This window comes from Notolepis coatsorum (genome assembly GCF_963971535.1).
Source record: "Notolepis coatsorum genome assembly, chromosome: 6".
NCBI lineage: Eukaryota > Metazoa > Chordata > Actinopteri > Aulopiformes > Paralepididae > Notolepis > Notolepis coatsorum.
The window spans coordinates 155,384,170-155,403,882 of record NC_140170.1 but is presented as its reverse complement, the minus strand read 5'-3'; the positions used below and the strand labels follow the sequence as shown (position 1 = coordinate 155,403,882).

The 19,713-nt window shown below is 46.4% G+C and overlaps 1 protein-coding gene across 1 annotated transcript in view; it reads right to left on the bottom strand.

The window, feature by feature from the left end:
- The window catches only part of erc2 (ELKS/RAB6-interacting/CAST family member 2), a gene marked incomplete at both ends in the record, with an annotated part of 122,516 nt that extends 116,563 nt beyond the window's left edge, over positions 1-5,953 (bottom strand). The window contains one exon of the mRNA XM_084315777.1: positions 5,276-5,953. Coding sequence (XP_084171903.1) covers positions 5,276-5,953 — 678 coding nt within the window. The remainder of the gene's footprint in view (positions 1-5,275) is intronic.
- Between the last annotated feature and the right edge of the window lie 13,760 nt (positions 5,954-19,713).

The window sequence follows — 19,713 nt, the reverse complement described above, 5'->3', positions numbered from 1 at the left end:
GCAACAAGTCAAAATGCTCGCTATCTGCAAACAGCTCCACTGTCTGTGTGTACTCTAGTAGCCTCCAGCTCCAAAAAGGATTCTCCTGTGCTGCAGCTGGACCCTATTGGTAACGTTACTGTGCTTTGGTCATATCACATTCAGCAAGCCCTCAGCTCGAATACGCATTGAATCAATGTTATAAGACATTGATATCAGGAGCTATCTGTAGCTACTGCTAGCCGGCTAGATGACGTTAAGACAGAACTTTTTAGTTCAATGGGACCAGGGCCGCCTCAGGGGGTGTGCGAGCAGTGCGGTCGCACAGGGCCTCGCGGGAAGGGGGGCCCCGCAAATTTTTTTTTATTTTTATTTTTATTTTTTTATTATTATTATTTTTTTTTTATTTTTTTTTTTGCAAGGCCCCCCTTTCCGCGAGGCCCTTTTTCATCACAGACCTAAAATCTAGTTTTGCTTATATGCTTATATATTTCACATTAGACACGTTTGTAGAATGTTCCTGGCTCTGCGGCTCTGCAGACATACTCACTATTGGAGCTCTGGGGCTCTGCACATACTATTGGTTTCAACTAAGGGAGGGGTTACATCATGTGTACGCCGGCGTGCGTCAGCTGCGTTTGACTATTTCGCGCGTGCAGCTTTGGAGGTTATGCTTAGTTATGCCAGCCAAAACGAAGAGGGCGGTCATTCGGCAGATGGACTGAAGATGAAAGTTGTTGCATGTTAGACAGTTCAGTCAGGCTAGCCATCCCGGCTAAAGGCAGGGACAGCTAGTTAGCTTTAGCTACGTTATAATATTGAGTGCTAACGTCGGGATAGCCATGATGATGTCGGCTAGTAGCTAGCTTAGCTAAAGGCTAACTAGCGTTAGCTAACCTAGAGAGAGCGCGTGCAGCATTGTTATGCCAAGATGAAGAGGACGGTCGTTCGGCAGATGAACTTCGCCAACTCCACGCAGTTGTCTCCATCCTCTTGGACGTTTGGTGAGTTTTTAATGCACTCTATTCTATTCCCGCCGTGGATATCTCTCTCTCTCTCTCTCGGGAGCCAAACGGGCCGGCTAGGTAGTAGCTAACGGTGTGTGGCCTGGTGTCAGCACCTGGTGCGAGGGAGGTGAGCTTGGTGTTTCATTATGAGAATATCTCCATGCTCAAGTCGGCTATAGTCCGCGAGGGACTTGTTGCCGGCACCGCTATGGTAAACACCACTCTGTAGTGGGACGTGTATTGCCTTCTTTTTCCCTTCTCTCTTCGTATGAGAAGAGGAAAACACAGCGGCTGTCTGAAGTGTTGGCCTGTATTGCTTTTCTCACGTTGTACAGTTTTTCAGTGGTAGCCGCATAGCTTGCTTCTGCGTTAGCTAGTGGTTAGCGATAGCCGGGTTGAGCTAACTGTTAGCCAGTTAGCTGTTTAGCTACGACGTTAGCTGCTCGTTTTCGCTCGGCTGGGAACGTTAGCTTGATGCTATCAGTTAGCCTAGAGTTAGCTGTTAGCTTGTGCTACGACCATTGACATTAGCCGTGAGAATAGCAGGCCCTGGCACTCTGACTACGACATCATCTTTGACAGAAGATGTAGTCGGGCCTGCACCATGACAAGGCTCCGGCCATAGCTTCTTTTTGTCCCGCCAGCGAGAGGCCTTTCGTCAACGTGGAGACCTGTGTTGCGGCCTTTCGCCCTGCGTTCCTTGGTGCAGGTAAGATGTCCATTGGACATTACCCCACTCTTCCTTCCTTCCCCTCCCGAATGTTTTGTTAAAAACAATGTTTTTTTCCAGGCAAAACATATGTTACTTCACAACATTTGGAGATACGACATGTGCTGTGTGTGAATTGTCTTGGTTGTTTGTGTAGCTTGGGTAGCGTTGGCCAAAGCTGTGTGTGGCCTGGTGTCAGTACCTGGCTACTCTATTTGCAGTTAGCCTATTTAGCTGATGTCGGCCATTGGCTCCTTGCTACTTTGTTTTCTCTGGTATAGACCCTCTTCTTTTTGGATTTAAGTGTTGATCTTTGTCCTTTTGGATCTATGTATATTCATGTTGCCTGTTTTGTTCTTCCATTAAAAGTTGAATATCCTTTAGGGGCTCATCTTTGCTTATCTCTCTCATACATGCTCTCTCTCTAACACACACACACACAGACATGCTCTCTCTCTCTAACACACAAACACACATGCTCTCTCTCTCTCTCTCTCTCTCTCTAACACACACAGACATGCTCTATATCTCTCTCTAACACACAAAATGACATGCTCTCTATATATTTCTCTCTCTTTCTATCACACATATACATGCTCTCTCTCTAACACACACACACAAACAGACATGCTCTCTCTCTATCTCTCTCTTTCTAACACACACAACTGTGCAGCGATAACACTGTATATTGACTGTAGAACGGGAGCTCTCTCTCGCTCTCTCTCTTGCTATATGTTGACTGTATCATGCCCAGCCTCGGGCAGCGCTATTATTTAAGAATATGTTGACTAACGCAAGCTAACGGAGGTATCAACATGGACTACTAAACTTGCTGGAGCATTTGTTGATATCAGGAGCTATCAGTAGCTAGCCGGCTAAATACCGTTAGACAATGCCTACTAAAAGTGAATAGTTGACTGGGTAATTTTGTTTAAACAGTAACGATAGCTAGGTAGCTAACGTTAGCTCAGGTCGAATGCACTATAGACTCGAGCAGAGGAGCCGCCTCTCAGTCCTCTGTGTTTACAAACTGTACACGGGTGCGGGCGGAGCTAGGGAGGAGGAGCAGCGGCAGTTTGCAGGTCCTGTGTGTGAGACAGACAGCGAGTGAGATCTCCGCTTGATCAGTTTCCGCGATCGGCGAATATGACTCATTATCGGAATTCGCCGATCGCATATTTATACTGATTATCGGCCGATAACGATCGGTGGCCGATCGATCGGGGCATCCCTAGTAGAAAGAGAGAGGGAGAGGGAGAGAGAAAGACACAGAGAGAGAGAGAGAGAGAGAGAGAGAGAGAGAGAGAGAGAGGAGAGAGAGAGAGAGAGAGAGAGAGAGAGAGAGAGAGAGAGAGAGAGAGAGAGAGAGAGACATGTCCTTGACATCTCTCCAGACCATAATACTGGTACTGTACCTCCTCCCCCAGACTGTCCGAAAATGTAATTAGGCCACACTCCCCCCCCCAGGCTGTCCGCAGACACGGGGTAAACTGAGGTGAGAATGTAACAGACCTCATCCCCCGACACGTTCTACTCTGCATCGGCGGCTTTGCTAAATAACCTTTTTGGCGTAGACTTAAAATCAATCAACGTTATGGCCACGTGGCAAACGGAGGCCATAACTCAGGAGTTCTAACATCCCCTCTGGGCAGGAAACACCCGCGCTGGAATCAAGCAGGTTATCACGCTTTCAGCAGTGAAATATTAAAGGACCACGGTGGTACGGAGATAAACCTAGAGCTTAGATCTGTCTCCCGGCCGCCCCCTCGTCAAAGAAACATACGCTTGCATTGGATCAGAGAGAAACTACGGAAATCGATGAAAATGTTGTCTGAAAATTAACAAGGAGTTACACTCGCAGAGGGACAGAAATGTGCCGTAAAAAGTATAGGCGGCTTATTTGATTGAGCAACATATTTGCCACGTTTAGGGTCTTAGAAACATCTCAACATTTTAAATAGGGATGCACCGATCCGACTTTTTCAGTCCCGATACCGATACCTGGCTTTGGGTATCGGCCGATACCGCCGAGTACCGATCCGATACCCATTGTTCAATTAACAAACTGTATGCCTCACTGTGTGGAAGAGACTGGGATCATTCTTTTGTGCAAGGCAACATCAGGCTTGACTTAAAACATTACTTTCCTAACTTAGTGAAACTAAATGTAACAAATTAACACATAGATAAAAATATTGATCTTTTTCCCCCTCCTTTTTCCTCAGATTTTCTCCCATCCCAATGTTAGTTGTTATGCCAATTCCCAATCCCCTTCCTGGTCGCTGCGCACTTACCCCCCGCAGTCGGTCTGGGAGAGTGGAGGCTACCACGTGCTTCCTCCGACACACGTCCATCAACCGCTTCTTTTCACCTGGCAGCGCGGATTCTCACTGAGAGGGCGTAGCGTGTGGAAGGATCACACTATCCCCCTTAGATCCTATCCGCGCTGAGCAGGCGCCCCGACCGAACTGTAGGAGTCGCTGTTTACAACAACCCGGACCCACCCCGCCAGCTTTCCCACCCTCTAATACAGCCAATTGTATTAGTGTGAACGGCCAGCCAAGCTGGTGACAACGCCGGGAGCTGGATTCGAACAGGCGAATCCAGCGTCTCCGGCGTTGGTGACGAACGCAATCTCCGCTATGCCACCTGACCGCCTCAAATTAACACATAGATATAAATGTACTGAATTGTTATGTCTTATTTTATTTCTTATTATATTATAAAAGAAAAATTATTAAATAAGAAAAATACAATAATTAAAAAATGACCGATACCTGATCCAGCTATTTTAGTCATATCGGGGCCGATATCCAATATCAATATCGGATTGGTTGGTGCATCCCTAATTTTAAACTCTGAACACCATTCAGTGGATCCTTTTTAAAGGGGATTTTTGCAATATTTTGGGTGCACACTGATGACAGATTTTCACCTTTTGTGACGAGTCACAAAGGACAAGCGTTAACAAGGCTCACAATTTGGCTAGTTTTTACATCAAATTGAGAAAAGACTTTATTTACAATATTGAAATGGACACTCCTGACATTCAAGCGGTTGATTTCTATTGCACAAGTCGGTTTCGCTAATGACGCGAATCCCGCCCGTCTTCCTCTCTTCCTGTATTCCAGCCTCTTTGGCAGAGCTACAAATAGAAGAAGCTAAAAGCTCCACGTTGTAATAAATTCATAGCAGTAACGTGGTGAATAAATCAGGACCGTAGCGTCGCTGAAGGTTTCATGTGGCTGTTCCCTCGCCGGGCGAGTCGTCCAGGGGGGCATTTACTGACACGACCGCATGAGGCCCAAACATTATGTATAGTAACACCGCTTTCCAAAAAGGTCTCCACATAATATATCAAAAACACGACATGTGAGTCCTGGGACTCCGTATAATGAGAGAGGGGAAAGGAGAGCAGTTAGAATAACATATTCCAACGAGAGACTGCAGGGAAAACCCACGGATCAAAAGACACAAAAGAGAACAGGGCAGAGAATCGAGTTCAAATGTGAAGAGAGAAAAAAAGTTAAACTCAAGCGAAGGAGACACAAACGGCGGTGCGTCTCACCTGGTTCCTCACCTGGTTGTCCTCGTGAGTGACCCTCATCTGCTCCTTCAGGATGGAGGTGCGTGCCGCCTCCTCCTTCCTCATGATGCGCTCCTTCTTCAGCTCGGGGCTCCAGAAGCTCTTGATGCTGTTGGTGGACGAGCCCAGCTTGCTGTCCTTGAGGTCCAGCTCCCGGCGGAGCAGCTCGTTCTCCCGGTGCGTGTCCCGGAGCTGGACCTGCAGCTCCAGCAGCTCCCCGCCGCTGCTCCTCACCGCCTGCCTCAGCAGCGCGGAGGGCACCCCCTGGTGGTGGTGGTGGTGGTGGTGCAGCATGGAGAGGGAGCCCAGGTCGTTGTAGGACAGCAGGTCGGCATGCGGCAGCCCCACGGAGGCGATGTTGGGGCTGCTGCCCATGGCCGTGACGCGGCCCCCGTACATGGCGCGGCTAGTGGCCCGGCCCAGGGTCATGGTGCCCTTGGGATAGGTGGCGGTGTTGCCCACGGCCTCGTGGTCGCTCAGGTACATGGGCCCCGACGTGGCGTAGGCGGCGTTGAGGGACTGGATGTTCTCCATGGAGAGCGTCTTGCCCCCCGCACCGCCCCCGCCCCCGCTGGTGGCCCTCCGGTGGCCCAGTCTGGGGGACCTCGGCAGGCGCGGGGACCGTGCGGGGCTGCTCTCGATGTGGCCTACTGCTCTGGCACTGCCGTACATGTCCTGGGAAAGTGTGTGCGTGCGGCCACCAGGGGGTCCTTACCGGGGACGCGCTGCGATGAGACGGCTCTGGCTCTCTGACTCGTACATGGGGTTGGGGCACGGCGCCTGGAGAGCAGGAGAGCTGGAGAGCTGCGGTGTCGGATCTGAGGGGAGAGAGAAACAAACAAAACGGGAGCGAAGTCATTGTTAGAACGAGTGATGCGCCATTTTGTCGGTATCGGATGAAAGGCACAAGATAAAACAATGCAGGGGGAAAATGTGGATATATGGATATATAACATTAACCCTTGTGGTGTGTTCAGGTCTGCAGGACCTCAATGTTTACTAAAAGAGAAATGATACAATGAGTCTCATTGGCTGTGGCTCATTTTATGTGAAGAATATGTAAAAGAACATATTTTCATTCAATGCACATTGTGCACATTGTGCACCCCCCCCCCCCCCTCCTACATACTTAGTTATAGGTGAAAACTAGTAAATATGGTTCACTGTGTACCTTCACTGTCTGCCTATATTTTTCAAGATAGACACGATTTATACCATTCATGTCTTGACTATAATGGATATCAGACATCTTTTACAAAATTGTATCATAAAAAACCAGCACTTTTATTGATAAATGTGATCTAGCAGAGCTAAATGGTAAATATTAACCATATATGCTGTCTAGATTGCTTATAATTGAGTTAACATCTGTCAAGTATTTGTACATGAATTATTATGGCTTTGTTTAATTCTTTGTTTTAAAATACAAATAATGTTGTGGGTCTACCAGACCATTGGGCGAGTAACAAAAAAACCCACACAAGGGTTAAAAATATCTCCTACACAGATAGTTACTGTATACATAATTAGTTATATAGTTACAGAGTCCCTCTGCATCAGAATGTGGAGAGAGACAGTAGCCTATATGCTTAGGGTCAGTCACCACCGGAAGGACCTCTGTCAGGATTTGAGGGGATTCTAAGTGGATCCATAGGGGCCCCAGCATCAACCTGGCTCTACATCATCACAGGCACCCATCCCAGTTCCATTAATGCTGACCCAGACAGGAAGGACGGTACCCCCCCCCCCCCCCCCTCACACACACAGTCCAGAACACAACAACGCACCAAAACCACCCTGGGCCCCGTTCCCGGTACCTGGTTCAACTAATTCGATCAAAAGTCCCATTAGCCAGCTTAAATTAACCCGATGATTGAAGTCAGGCTATCTCGGTTTCTCGAAGGCTGATTCGGTCTCAAACAATCAAACCAGACTTCAGTAATCAGGATAATTGCGCGTGGCCGTCTTACCTGAAAAGGGGGAGGTGTCGATCCCCGAAAACCATGATTTTCTAACGGGAGGATATCACCGACAAGTTAAATGCATATCTATAGGCACATTTTAAGTCCCTCATTACCCCAATCAATCATATTATATTTCTTTAAATGTGCCTGCTGGCAGTAGGCTTAAAAATGGAATGAATAATCGAATGAGATCTTGCTAGCGAAAATAATGATTTCAACTCTTTCAGAATAAGTAGATAAAAACAAGCCCAAATAGTATCTAATTGATACGAATGAATAGATACTTATGAGGATATCTGTACTGTATGCGCTTAGGTATCATGTACTATATAAATACATGGTTCCCAAAGTTTTCAAGGTGCGACAAATAACGGTCTCAGAGAGGCTTGGAGGCTATTAACAGTTTCACTATTAATCAGGTTTTAATCTGTTTCGGACGTTATCCATAAATGCATTGAATTGATTAACCTTTGGTTTATACCAGGCATGTTCATCACCCTCTCTCATCAGAGCCAAACGCCCGGTAGGCCTTCTTCCACAATAACCTCGGATCCAAGTTTCATTCAAAATATCCCCGGGGGATTCACATTTGCAATGCTCCGTTATTAAAATAACCACATTGTGTGTCACGTGCGCCGTAGCTATGACGTGCATTATTTAGGACAAAGTAAATCCATAGGCTGAATATGATTTATTATCAGCATTTTAGGTCTATTATTTTACATTTCAAAGGCATCATTCTTTTACCAGTTTAATGTATTTTAATTGTTTTTAATTATAGGCCTTTTGAAATCAATACATTCTGGAAATCATTTTGCGACCCCCCCACAGCTGCTTGCGAGCCCTCTAGAAAAACTAAGCACAAAAACCTTATTCAGAATTAGGCCTGCCGCGATAAGCAATAAATCGATTAATTGCCGCGATAATTAAAATTAATGCAATGATTTTGACGGGCGCGATTAATTGCTATTTGCGCGTTTGTTTTAATGAGGCGGAACCAGTGCCCCTTGTCAGTCACTGTCCGTGTTGGGAGGCGGGCCGCTGGCTTTACTACAGAACACAGCACAGGAGCTCCGTGGGGCAACGCCACATAGCTTAACTACATTAATCAATAGTGTTGCTCCTGCTCAGTTTTTACGTTTGGCGCCTCCCACTGAGACGTCTGAGCGCCGTGTGACGGGCTATCAAATAGTCATGTGAAAACCGAAAATCATGATCCAATTCTTTAGCGGAGTTCTCACTCGCTGTCTCAGCACAGACATGCAGCGCGCACCGCGCACTGCTGCTGCTGCTGCTACCCCCTCCCCACCTGTTTCTGTTTCTGTAACTATGTAACGTTAGTTAGCACTGCTGCTGCTGCTAATGCCTGCATGTAAACAGAGGCTATTGCCTCACCGTGACGTTAGTCTAGTCAGTGTGGGACCTTCGTGAGATAACGTTAGCTACCGTTACAAAATGACCCAGTCAACTATTCACTTAGTTTAATACACGAGGCATTGTGTAACGTTATCCAGCCGGCTAGCTACGGATAGCTCCCGACATCAACAAATCCTCCAGCAATAGTCCAGTGCATAATACCTCCGTTGGCTAGGTAACTAGTCACTACGAAATGTCGCAGTAAACTAAATAGTTCACTGAGGCGTTGTCCCAACGCCATCCAGCAGTAGCTACAGATAGCTCTTGGCATCAATATCCTACAACAACAACAACAACATGCGTATTCGAGTCCCTGGTTTACATCGCATGAGTGAGGGCTGCTGACTAGGGTCCAGGTGCAGCGCCGGGGAAAAGTCTAAAACACCGGAAAAGACGGAGCGGTGGGCTTCAAAATAAAAGTTTGGGGAAATAAATGTCTAAAAAAAAATTTCTCTAACCGGTCGCAATAATATCGCTTATCGCGATATTTTCGGGGGCAATTAATCGCCCAGCTAAATGTGTTATCGTGGCAGGCCTATTCAGAATGGTATAATGGGATCTCTGAGGAAGGGAGCTGCTATTTTTTTGCGAGGGAGTGGCCAGCTTATCCAGATAACTCAAGTAAACCTGCGCTGGAGCAGGTTAAACTTTTTCGATCTGTTGCCATAGTGATTTAGCCAAACTTGCTTTGTGGAACCGAAAAGCCTCAAGTTACCATGAGTTAGCCACATACGAGGAACAAGGCCCTGGGCACAAAATCCTTCCAAAACCCACCCCTCAGTCACATAGAGTCCTGCTTATCTGAAATAAAATCCTGGCTGACCCATGACCTCCTCAAACTCAACAGTGACAAGACTGAACTATTCCTCATTGGCACCAAATCCACCCTCAGCAAATCCGGACACATCACACTCACTATTGAAGACTCAACCATCACCCCCTCCCCCCTGGTTCGCAACCTCTGCGTCATCCTGGATCCCACCCTCTCATTCGACCTCCATGTCCGCTCCATTCACTAACACCCGGTCCCGTGATCACATCACTCCTGTCCTCCACTCTCTCCACTGGCTCCCGATTAAGGAACGCATTAACTTTAAATGACTACTCCTCACTTTAAAAGCCCTCCATAGCCTGCCCCCCCCCCCCTATCTGACTGACCTCCTTCTCCCTTACTGCCCCAACTGATCCCTCCGGTCCTCTTCCACTGCTTCCCTCATCGTCCTGTCATCTAAACTAAAAGGTTTTGGTGACCTAGCATTCTCATGAGCTGCACCCCGACTTTGGAACACCCTCCCTCAGACCATCAGACTCTCCCTCACTCTCCACCTTTAAATCCTAACTCAAAACCTACCTGTTCTCCCAAGCACACAACCTTCCCTACACATAACCACCCTCCTCCAACCTACCATCTCCATTCTCTCCATCTCCTGTCCCCCCCGCGTATATGCTTTACCCAACTCAGTTGTGCGATTTGCGAATCTGATTGGCCACTGACATTTCTGGTCATGTGACATGTGCGCCCAATAGCATGACGAGCTGTGTCTTTGCCCATTTCCGCGTCGAACAGCCTGCAAAGCACCTGGCGTTCTATCAAGACAAACTCTAACCTTAACCAACTTCGAAACTGTGCCTAAGCTTAACCGGCGAAAGAACTTGCCGTCACGCTCTAAGACAAACTCTAACCTTAACCAACTTCGAAAGAGTGCCTAAGCTTAACCGTCGAAATAACTTGCAGTCACACGATTGGTGCACATGTCACATGACCAGAAACGTCAGTGGCCAATCAGATTCGCAAATCGCACAACTGCGTTGGGTAAAGCATACACGCGTCGTCGTCCCCCTCCCTCCCCTCGGTTTCTTTACTTCCCTGATTGTAATTTTACCCATCATGGATTACGCTGACGTAGTTTACCAAACTGCATCTAAAACCAACCTTCTTCCACTAAACACACTATTCAACCGTCTATGGAGATTTGCTCTTGGCTGCCCATATTTGACACACCACTGCACCATGTATGAAAACCTTAATTTGCCAGCTCCCACAGTAAGACGACAGCAGCACTGGTTACAGTTCATTTTTAAATGTATTCACTTCAATTATCCGCAATATCTCAAACAGTATATGGACCCTTTCACCTCTAGACATCAACTGAGACACTGTGCACAGCTATTTTTTAAAGTTCCAACAAATGTAACTACCTCAGTTGGCAAAAAATCATTCATGTTCAAAGGTCCATCTGACTGGACTAATCTTCCAGTTCATATTCGAGCTATAACATCCTCACAACTGTTTAAAACTGCGCTGTCCTCTCACCTTGAGATTACTTGTTCATGTTTCCACCAATAATTGTATAACAGATATTTGAAGCAATCACTTGAATATGTGCTCTGTGTTTTGTTGTTTGTTTGTGTAGTAGTTTTCCATAAGCAAACTGTTTAAATGAACTGTACCCTGGAGCAGAATGGCAACCTAGCAGAGGTGGTAAGCTGCATTTGCATCATACATTCCTGACTCATTTAGATCGCCGTCTTCCCCCTCGCTGAGGAGGAAGGGAGGTGATATAAAACATGAGTTTGCACATAGGCGGGACAACATATCACTAGTTTACTTCCTCAGGCCAAACTCAGATACAATAGTGGTGTGTTGACCATAAAACAAAGAACCCACTATACTTCTGGCTCAAACCCCCCAAGATCAATAGACTTCTTGAAGCCGAGATTTATATATAATAGTGGCGTGTTGATCATAAACAAAGACACGCCAGACTTTTTGTCTCAAACTCCCCTAGTTACAATAGATCAAAAGAATCCTTGAGGTTGTAGGACTGGTCGAGACAATGAAGTGTTGACACCGAGCCCTAAAACACACGAGATAGTACTCAGCAACAGGAACCGGCCAAGATGTATCTGATTACAGTGCTCCCCTTTTAAGAAACGGTTATGCAGCTGTTAAAACCCCCAAATAGAAACTGTTAGGAACACCCTTATAAGGCATTTCCGGAAAAGATCTACAAATAGTGTCAGTTACCTAGGTCATATAGTATCAGCGAATCAGACATGGGGATAGACTACAAACGGTTACGCTCACTGGTAATCCAATCATAAGCTTGCTGGCTCCCAGAACGACCCGCCCCCATGACGTAAAGTTGGGAGGAGGAGGCATAGTCTTTAAAATACGTGGTTCTGGGATAGAGCTTCAGAACCCACACGGACAACGAAGAGAAAGCAACACCCACTCTACATATCTCCCCCCACCCACTGGACCGGAAGTCAGCGGCGACGCCCCGGAGCAGACGATAGATAACAACGGAGAAGCGAGACAGAAGTCGAGCTCATTAGATATTGAATATTTAGACTGAATTCTACGAACCTCCGGCATAGCGGCTGCTTCTCGTAGGTTCATTGCATTTATTCTTCAAATTGTTGATTTGTAAAATTGTTGGAACCCTTTTGATTAAACTCGGATTCTTCCAAAAATCTATCTGCCCGGAACTGTTTTTCTTCAAAACCGTCGTCTCTCTGAGCATCAGCCGCATACAAACCATTTCCTGGTTTGCTGTTTTGAAGTACTCTAGGCTTTTAAGGTTTTGAACACAACGCAGAAGATTAGGTTCTGATTAGATCAGAACAATTAGCCCAGAAAAGTACTACATTTGCCTTATGTTCCTCTTGTCTGATGTTGTTTGAACCTGTTTATTATTAATTTTATCTTGTTTGTGTTTGGTTTTTGTTTGTTTCTTTTGTTTTTGTTATGTTTAATACATAATAATTTATGTATTTTGTAATCTGTGGACCCCCTTGAAAACGAGATGGTTCATATCAAGGGGTAATTCCAAATAAAGAATTTCAATGTTTCCCTACTGGTTTTTGTATTTGTTGCTTGTTCATACTGTTGCTTGTTTCCCTGTGGTTCTATGTTTCTCTGTTCTTTGTTTTGCTTATTGTCAGCTTCGTTGGGTTATTGAAAAGCGCTATATTAATAAAATAAATTGTAATTATTATTATATTGTTTACACTGCGTATTTGTATCTTTACTATAGTTTTATTGCCTATATTTATATATTATACTATTAACAGGCCCATACCTGTACATCCCCCCCTCCCCCATGCTGCTATAATGCCCAAATTGCCCCAAGGGGATCAATAAAGGAATATCTTATCTGATTTTATCTTTGCTGTTGCTATTCCTGCAGACCTCTCTCGGCAGAGCCTGATGTGTGACCAGCAACAGCAACCCCTCCCCTATTCCCACTCCGGAAATCCCACACTTTCACACACTGGAATCTATCAAATGGTTAGTTCTGAAAACAGGCTCTTTTTTTATCTACTTTTTCTCCTCCTATTTTTCTGTATTTTTCTCCCATCCCAATTTAGTTGTTATGCCAATTCCCTCCTTCCTGGTCATTGCACGCATTTGCCCCCTACTTGCCGGTCTAGGGAGCCCTGTAGTCTATCAGATGCTTCCTCCGATACATAGGAGACAGCCAGCAGCCTCTTTTCACCTGACAGCGTGGATTCTCATTGGTGAAGTGTAACGCGTGGGAGGATCACACTACCTTCACCAGTTCCTTCCCTTGCTGTGCAGGCGCCCTGACCGACGTGTAGGAGTCGCTGTTTACAACGACCAGGATACCAGGATATCATCACATCCGGCTTCAACATGGACGGTCGCATTTTACCCAGCTCCCGTAACCAACGCAACAGAACAACAACAAAAAAGTATTTTGCGCATTTTCTACTTTCCCTCCTGTGGATTATGGACTTGTACCTGAATTCACAACTCAAGCAACAACTCCAGACAGAAGTGGAGGGTAGCGAAAACGCAAATCAGCAGTCCCATTGCGACTTCTACTTGTTAACGGGCATGGAGAGGAAACATCCAGCCTTCGGAGCCACGACTATTCACACAGTACTTACTGCTAATCCGGAACAAAAGAAATTACCCCCGACAGGCAAGTGTAATAAGAAATCAATGTTTTTATTATATCTGCTCATGTCGGGTGACATACACCAGAACCCTGGACCCGTAATGACACGGAACCAGAGACTACAGTTAGATCTGCTGACCCAAGAAGCGGCGGCCAGCTTCGCCAGCACAACAGAACAACGGCTACCCACACAGACGGCGGCTAACGACATGATCAACGGCAACATTCCTCCTCTACCACCTCTGCAAAATAACCCACGAGAGGCCACAGCGAGAGGGAAGGAACCGGGGTTCATAATCGAGGCGCTCAGCACGTCGTGGGGCCAAAACAGCGAGGCATCGCTCCTCACACCGGCGCCGGCCATCGAGATCAACAGCATCCACGCAACTGACGCTACAGCCAGCAGTTGCACCAGCCGACCAGCAAGCGGCGACATACCCTCACCGAAGCCCCTGCAGACGAGGCGAGAGCCGAGAGGGAGAGCGGCGCGGGACGTCGAGATCACCAAGGACCCGCCGGTTAGCTCGGCTGGCCCCGCCATGCCAGCTAGGCTACCTGGGCCAGGACAAAAGGCACCCCCCCTCCCCCACAATGGAGGACTAACAGACACATCTGTAAACAACCAGCCCCCCCCCCCCCCCCCCACATCGTGGGCTTTCACACAGAGGAATACAGACTCCAGCAAAAGACAAAGGATCACCCCCTCCCCCCCTCCCCACTCACGGCACAAACAACAACAACGCCCCCCCTCCCCCCACCACAGGATAGGACACAAATGAACAGAGTTACCTCCAGTGTGACGACATCAATCAGATTACCAACAAAAATGGACTTCATATATTCCACCTTAATACAAACAGCCTGAGACCTAAACTGGCTGAAATCAAACAATTGTTTTTAAATGGTAAGGCTAACACAGAAACAAAATTAGACTCATCTGTACAGGATCCAGAGATTGAAATTGAAAACTACTCAATAGTCAGGAGGGATAGAAACCAGTATGGAGGTGGCGTCTGTGTGTATATACACAAAGATACCAAATTCATCAACCGTACTGACCTTAACCATGACGAAATTGAAACTGTTTGGATTGAAATCTTATTAGATAGGGCGAAACCAGTACTAGTAGGCACAATCTATAGACCGCCAGAACAGAGTGGCTTCTATGACACACTTGATGGGTGTTTAGCTGGGGTGGAGGGGGTAGAAAAAATTCTTATTGGGGACTGGAACACGGATATGCTGCGTAAAGCAGCACCCGTCTTCAAGGCCTTCAGTAGATTTTCTGATCTGCACAGTTTCAGCCAGGGTATCGAATCACAAGGGTATGTGATTCGACACAAACCACCATTGACCTCATTTTGACCTCTGACAAGTCCATGATCTCCAATAAAGGGGTGATAGCATGCGGGTTAAGTGATCATTATATGATTTTCTGTACCCGCAAAAAGCTAAAACAGAAGGCCGGCTGTCACAAAACAGTCACATCTAGAGACCTCAAAACTTAGTCTAGAGAGGCCTTTAACCTAGAACTAGGGAGCTTGGACTGGTCAGATGAACTCAGTGGTACACAGGTTGAAGAAACATGGCTTGGATTCAAAACCAAATTCACAACAATACTCAACAACATGGCACCCCTAAGAACCACCACGGTTAAAAATCGCGCTGAGCCATGGATGCACACTGAAATACTGGCCGCTATGAAAACCAGAGACAAAAAATGCTCTGAACTTCATAAAAGTCAGACAAAGCTTTCCAAAAGCTCAAACAGTGAACTCCAAGCCCACGTGGTTGAACAAAAAATTCAAAGAAACAGACTAAGAAATGACGTAAACACCATGATCAAAACCGCAAAAAGAAATTTCATCAACGACAAAACTGAGGAAAACAAAAACAAACCCTGCGAACTTTGGAAATTACTCAATAATCAACTAGGCTGCAGTAAAAAACTTAAAACCAGATTCTCAAACATAAACATAAAGACGGACAACACGCTGGATGTAGCCAATTACTTAATCATCTTCTTCACAAACATAGCCACAACACTGGTAAACAAACTACCCTCCCACTCAGGGCATTATGGGGTAGAACACATACAGTAGTAGCATACTACAAAAACCTAGGGGTCCACAAAGACGACTTCAAACTTGAAATGGTAACAACCGATGAGGTACTCAAAAAATTTAGCGCCCTCCAACCTAACAAGGCCACTGGCCATGACAACATCCCCTCCAAATTCCTCAGAGACTCAGCAGCCGCCATCACCCCAGTCATCACACACATAATAAACCTCTCTATAAAACAGGGACACGTCCCCAAGGACTTCAAAATTGCGAGAGTGACCCCTCTGCACAAAAAGGGCAGCAAATTAGACCCAGGCAACTACCGCCCTGTTTCTATTCTTACCTCCATCTCGAAAGTCATGGAGAAAATAGTCTACGAACAGGTCAAAAAGTACCTGGCGGAAAGAAATCTAATCTACGAATTCCAATCTGGCTTCAGAACGTCCCACTCCACTGACACATGCCTTCTCTATTTGAACGACCACATCAAACAAGAGGTGGACGCGGGCAAATACTGCGGCATGGTCATGCTGGACCTACAAAAGGCCTTCGACACTGTCAATCACTCCATTCTGATTGACAAGCTAAAAGCAATTGGTTTTGATAGTTTATCAGTGAGCTGGATGCAATCCTACATGGAGGGGAGAGAACAGATGGTAGTGGTTAACGGTACTCTATCCCCCCCCTCACAGTGAGCTGTGGTGTTCCACAAGGAAGCATACTAGGACCGCTACTCTTCCTAATTTATGCAAATGACATGTTGTCAGCCTGTGACTGCAACTTGTTCCTGTTTGCGGACGACTCAGCCCTGCTGGTCTCTGACAAGAACAAGTTGCAGGTTGAAAAAACCCTCAGCTCGGAACTAGGCAAAATCTGCATATGGCTCGCTGATAACAAACTATCATTACACATGGGCAAAACAGAGTCCATTCTCTTCGGTTCAAATAACAAACTCAGCAAGACCGACGGCTTCTCAGTTACAGTGGGTGACAATATTGTCACAAGGAAAGACGAAATTACCTACCTGGGTTCCATCCTAGAGGCAAATCTTTCCTGTGACAAAATGGCATCCAATGTAATAAAAAAAGTCAACCAACGAACTAGATTCTTGTACCGGATCTCCTCTCTGGTAAACAAGAATACCCTGAAGACTCTGGCAGGAGCACTCATTCAAGGGTACTACGACTATGCGTGCACCTCATGGTACCAAAGCACCTCAAAGTGCTTAAAACAAGATTACAAACATCACAAAACAAACTGGTCAGACTACTACTTGACCTTACCCCCAGAACCCACCTCACCCCTGCCCACTTTGACAACCTAGGATGGCTTAGAGTAGACGACAGAGTAGAGCAACTTGCAATGGGCCTGGTCTACAAGATACACTATACGACTAAGGTACCCATGTACATGTCAAAATACTTCCCAAAGGTCAGTGAATACCACAACCACTACACCAGAGGAAGCTCAACAAATCATGTTAAACCCAGATTCGGCTCAAACAAGGAACTAAACACGTTTCGCAATTATGCCACATCAATGTGGAACGCCCTACCCAAAGCTGTAAAGGAATGTGAATCCCTACCCACATTCAAAACCGCTCTTAAAGAGCACCTACGGGAGGCTGCAATTCGAAACTGGCCACCGTAAATACCCAAAACCCCCACCACCTCCTAATAGACAGTCTCCTCCCCACCGCATTTATATATTCCCTCCCCGCCGTATGTATATTTTTCTCCCACCCACCCACCCCCTCCTAATGTACAGTCCCCTCCCCATCATATGTATATACTCTGTCAGGATCTAGGGGTAACAGTACTGTATATTTGAATACCGTTTATGTCACAAATGTATCAGTACTAAATACCTATATGTCCCTATGCCATAAATTAAGGCCAGATTAAACCGAATATATATATTTATTTATATATATATATTTAATTGTATTTGTATATTCTCTAATATTCCCTGATATCCCTTGTATATTCCTTGTACAATATGCATTGAATATCCATTCTAGCCTACTGAACATCCCATAATAGTCTCCATTCTACTATTGGTCGAGACCTTGGTGCCAGGCTGCCATACCCCTCAGACCCAGTTCAAACGTACCGCTCGACATGTACGAACAAGTCCTAGTTCCGCGTAGGAATTTGGCTACCGCACCACTAATGGGACTATTTGTTCATAGTGCGTATATATACTGCGCTACTAAAGTAGGACTTTCTTTTCAGTCCAGTTTCTTACCCTCCAATAGAGTCACAGACGTAAAGCCTCCCCGCGATGCCACGTGTGGGAGTAAGGCCAAGTTCGGCCTACCATCGGTATTGAGACATTGTGTATATTAATATTTGAATAGTCATATTTGGCACTATATCGTCGAGTTGGACGTAGTCTATTAAGCTAATAATAGTCTGTTAATATATAGTGCTTCGTGCGGTGAGAATACTACCGTAGTCAGTACCCCATCGTTTCGGGCAGAGAACTGGCTGCTTACCCAGGGTGGTTGACCCTATGTGAAGCTGCACCCGAGGAGCCCCAGAGCCGACGAGCGAGTGGACCTGTATACCGGATTATTCTACCGACGACAGCCCGCCTTCCCAGGCACGGATTATGCTTTGGATACTTTGATTATTCTATGGATAAAGACCCCCGACACTACCGTGTGTTGGAACCCCCCCCCCTGGAGAGGACGCAAGGTGAGGAGACGCTCTGCAAGACGAGGTCTCTCCACATCTCTCCCCCGTGGACCGGAGAGAGCCGGCCCACAAAGAGTCCACCTGCTTTCATCTGTGGTCCAAGGATCGCCGGCGCATTGAACGGCACTACAGTGGGTTCACCTGGGATACCCTTGGCCGGACGAGGCAGCTGGATTCTACCCCCCCCCCCCTCCTACTCCTGTCGGCTTACAAGCGACCGGATTAACCCCCTCTAGTGTATCCAGCCTATAATCATTAAAGTATCATTGCTGTTATTCCTTAACTATTCCAGGTCGTATATTTACCACCTGCGCCTTCAGAGATTGGACATTATCTATTGATATACCGACGAATACTCCTTGCCATAAAAGTGCATACTATTTCAATTCATAAATGTAATTAAGTGATTAAGTGCTTATTCTACACACCATCGCTGTGTAGGAAATAAAGACCTGTTTCTAATTCGTACATTTGTGTTGGATCCGTTTCATCTACGTGAGAGTGTTCATGATAATATATTTATGCCGTGTACTGGGTGGCCGAATATTAAGTACAAAGGTAGTGGTAGTAAGTATCATATCTAGTAATACAGTCAGGGAATTGTACCCCTCAGTTACAATTGGTCCTTCGAGCCGGATGGTAATTAGTGTAATATTAATATAGTGTTATTAATATTGAAATGGCCTATGATGAACACTCCACGAAACGATCCTCCTAACCAACGCCTGCAGCGCGAACGACGGCTCCCTCAGTACTTAGAGGCTTACGCTGTCAGTCAACAACCTAGTCTTCTACTAACAGTAAACGCGGTAAAACTAGAAAGTAAAAGTATGTCTAACCCCAACGCCCAGACTACCCCGACCATAGAGGCCCCTACGGGCTCTAATGTAACTGACCAAGTTCACGGTGGGGACCAGTGGGAACCAGACATGACTTCACACCCCGCCAGTACTGAAGAAGTAGTCCCCGATGAGTCCCGGGAGGAATACAACGCTACCGAGAGAGAACTCGGCACGGAAGAAGACGAGGAGAGCACCGTGGAGATAGAGCTCCAAGGCTCCGCAAGGAGTACCCCGAGGGAAGGCTCCCCTATACAACCGCCTTCTCCCAGCGAGGCAGAGAGGACCCTACAGCAGGCATTCCTCGTCAGCCTGAAAGCCTCTACTGAACGCGATAGACTCCAGGGTGAACGCGATCGATTGCAGCTACAGCAACGGAGCGAAGAAGAGCACATACGCCTGGAAATAAGACGCATTCAGATGGAAGAGAATGTGGCCCGAGACCGAGCAGACAGCCAGCGAGCAGCTGCTGGTGCTCTACGGGACGCAGAGCGCGACAGACAGCAAGCGCAACTAATAGAAC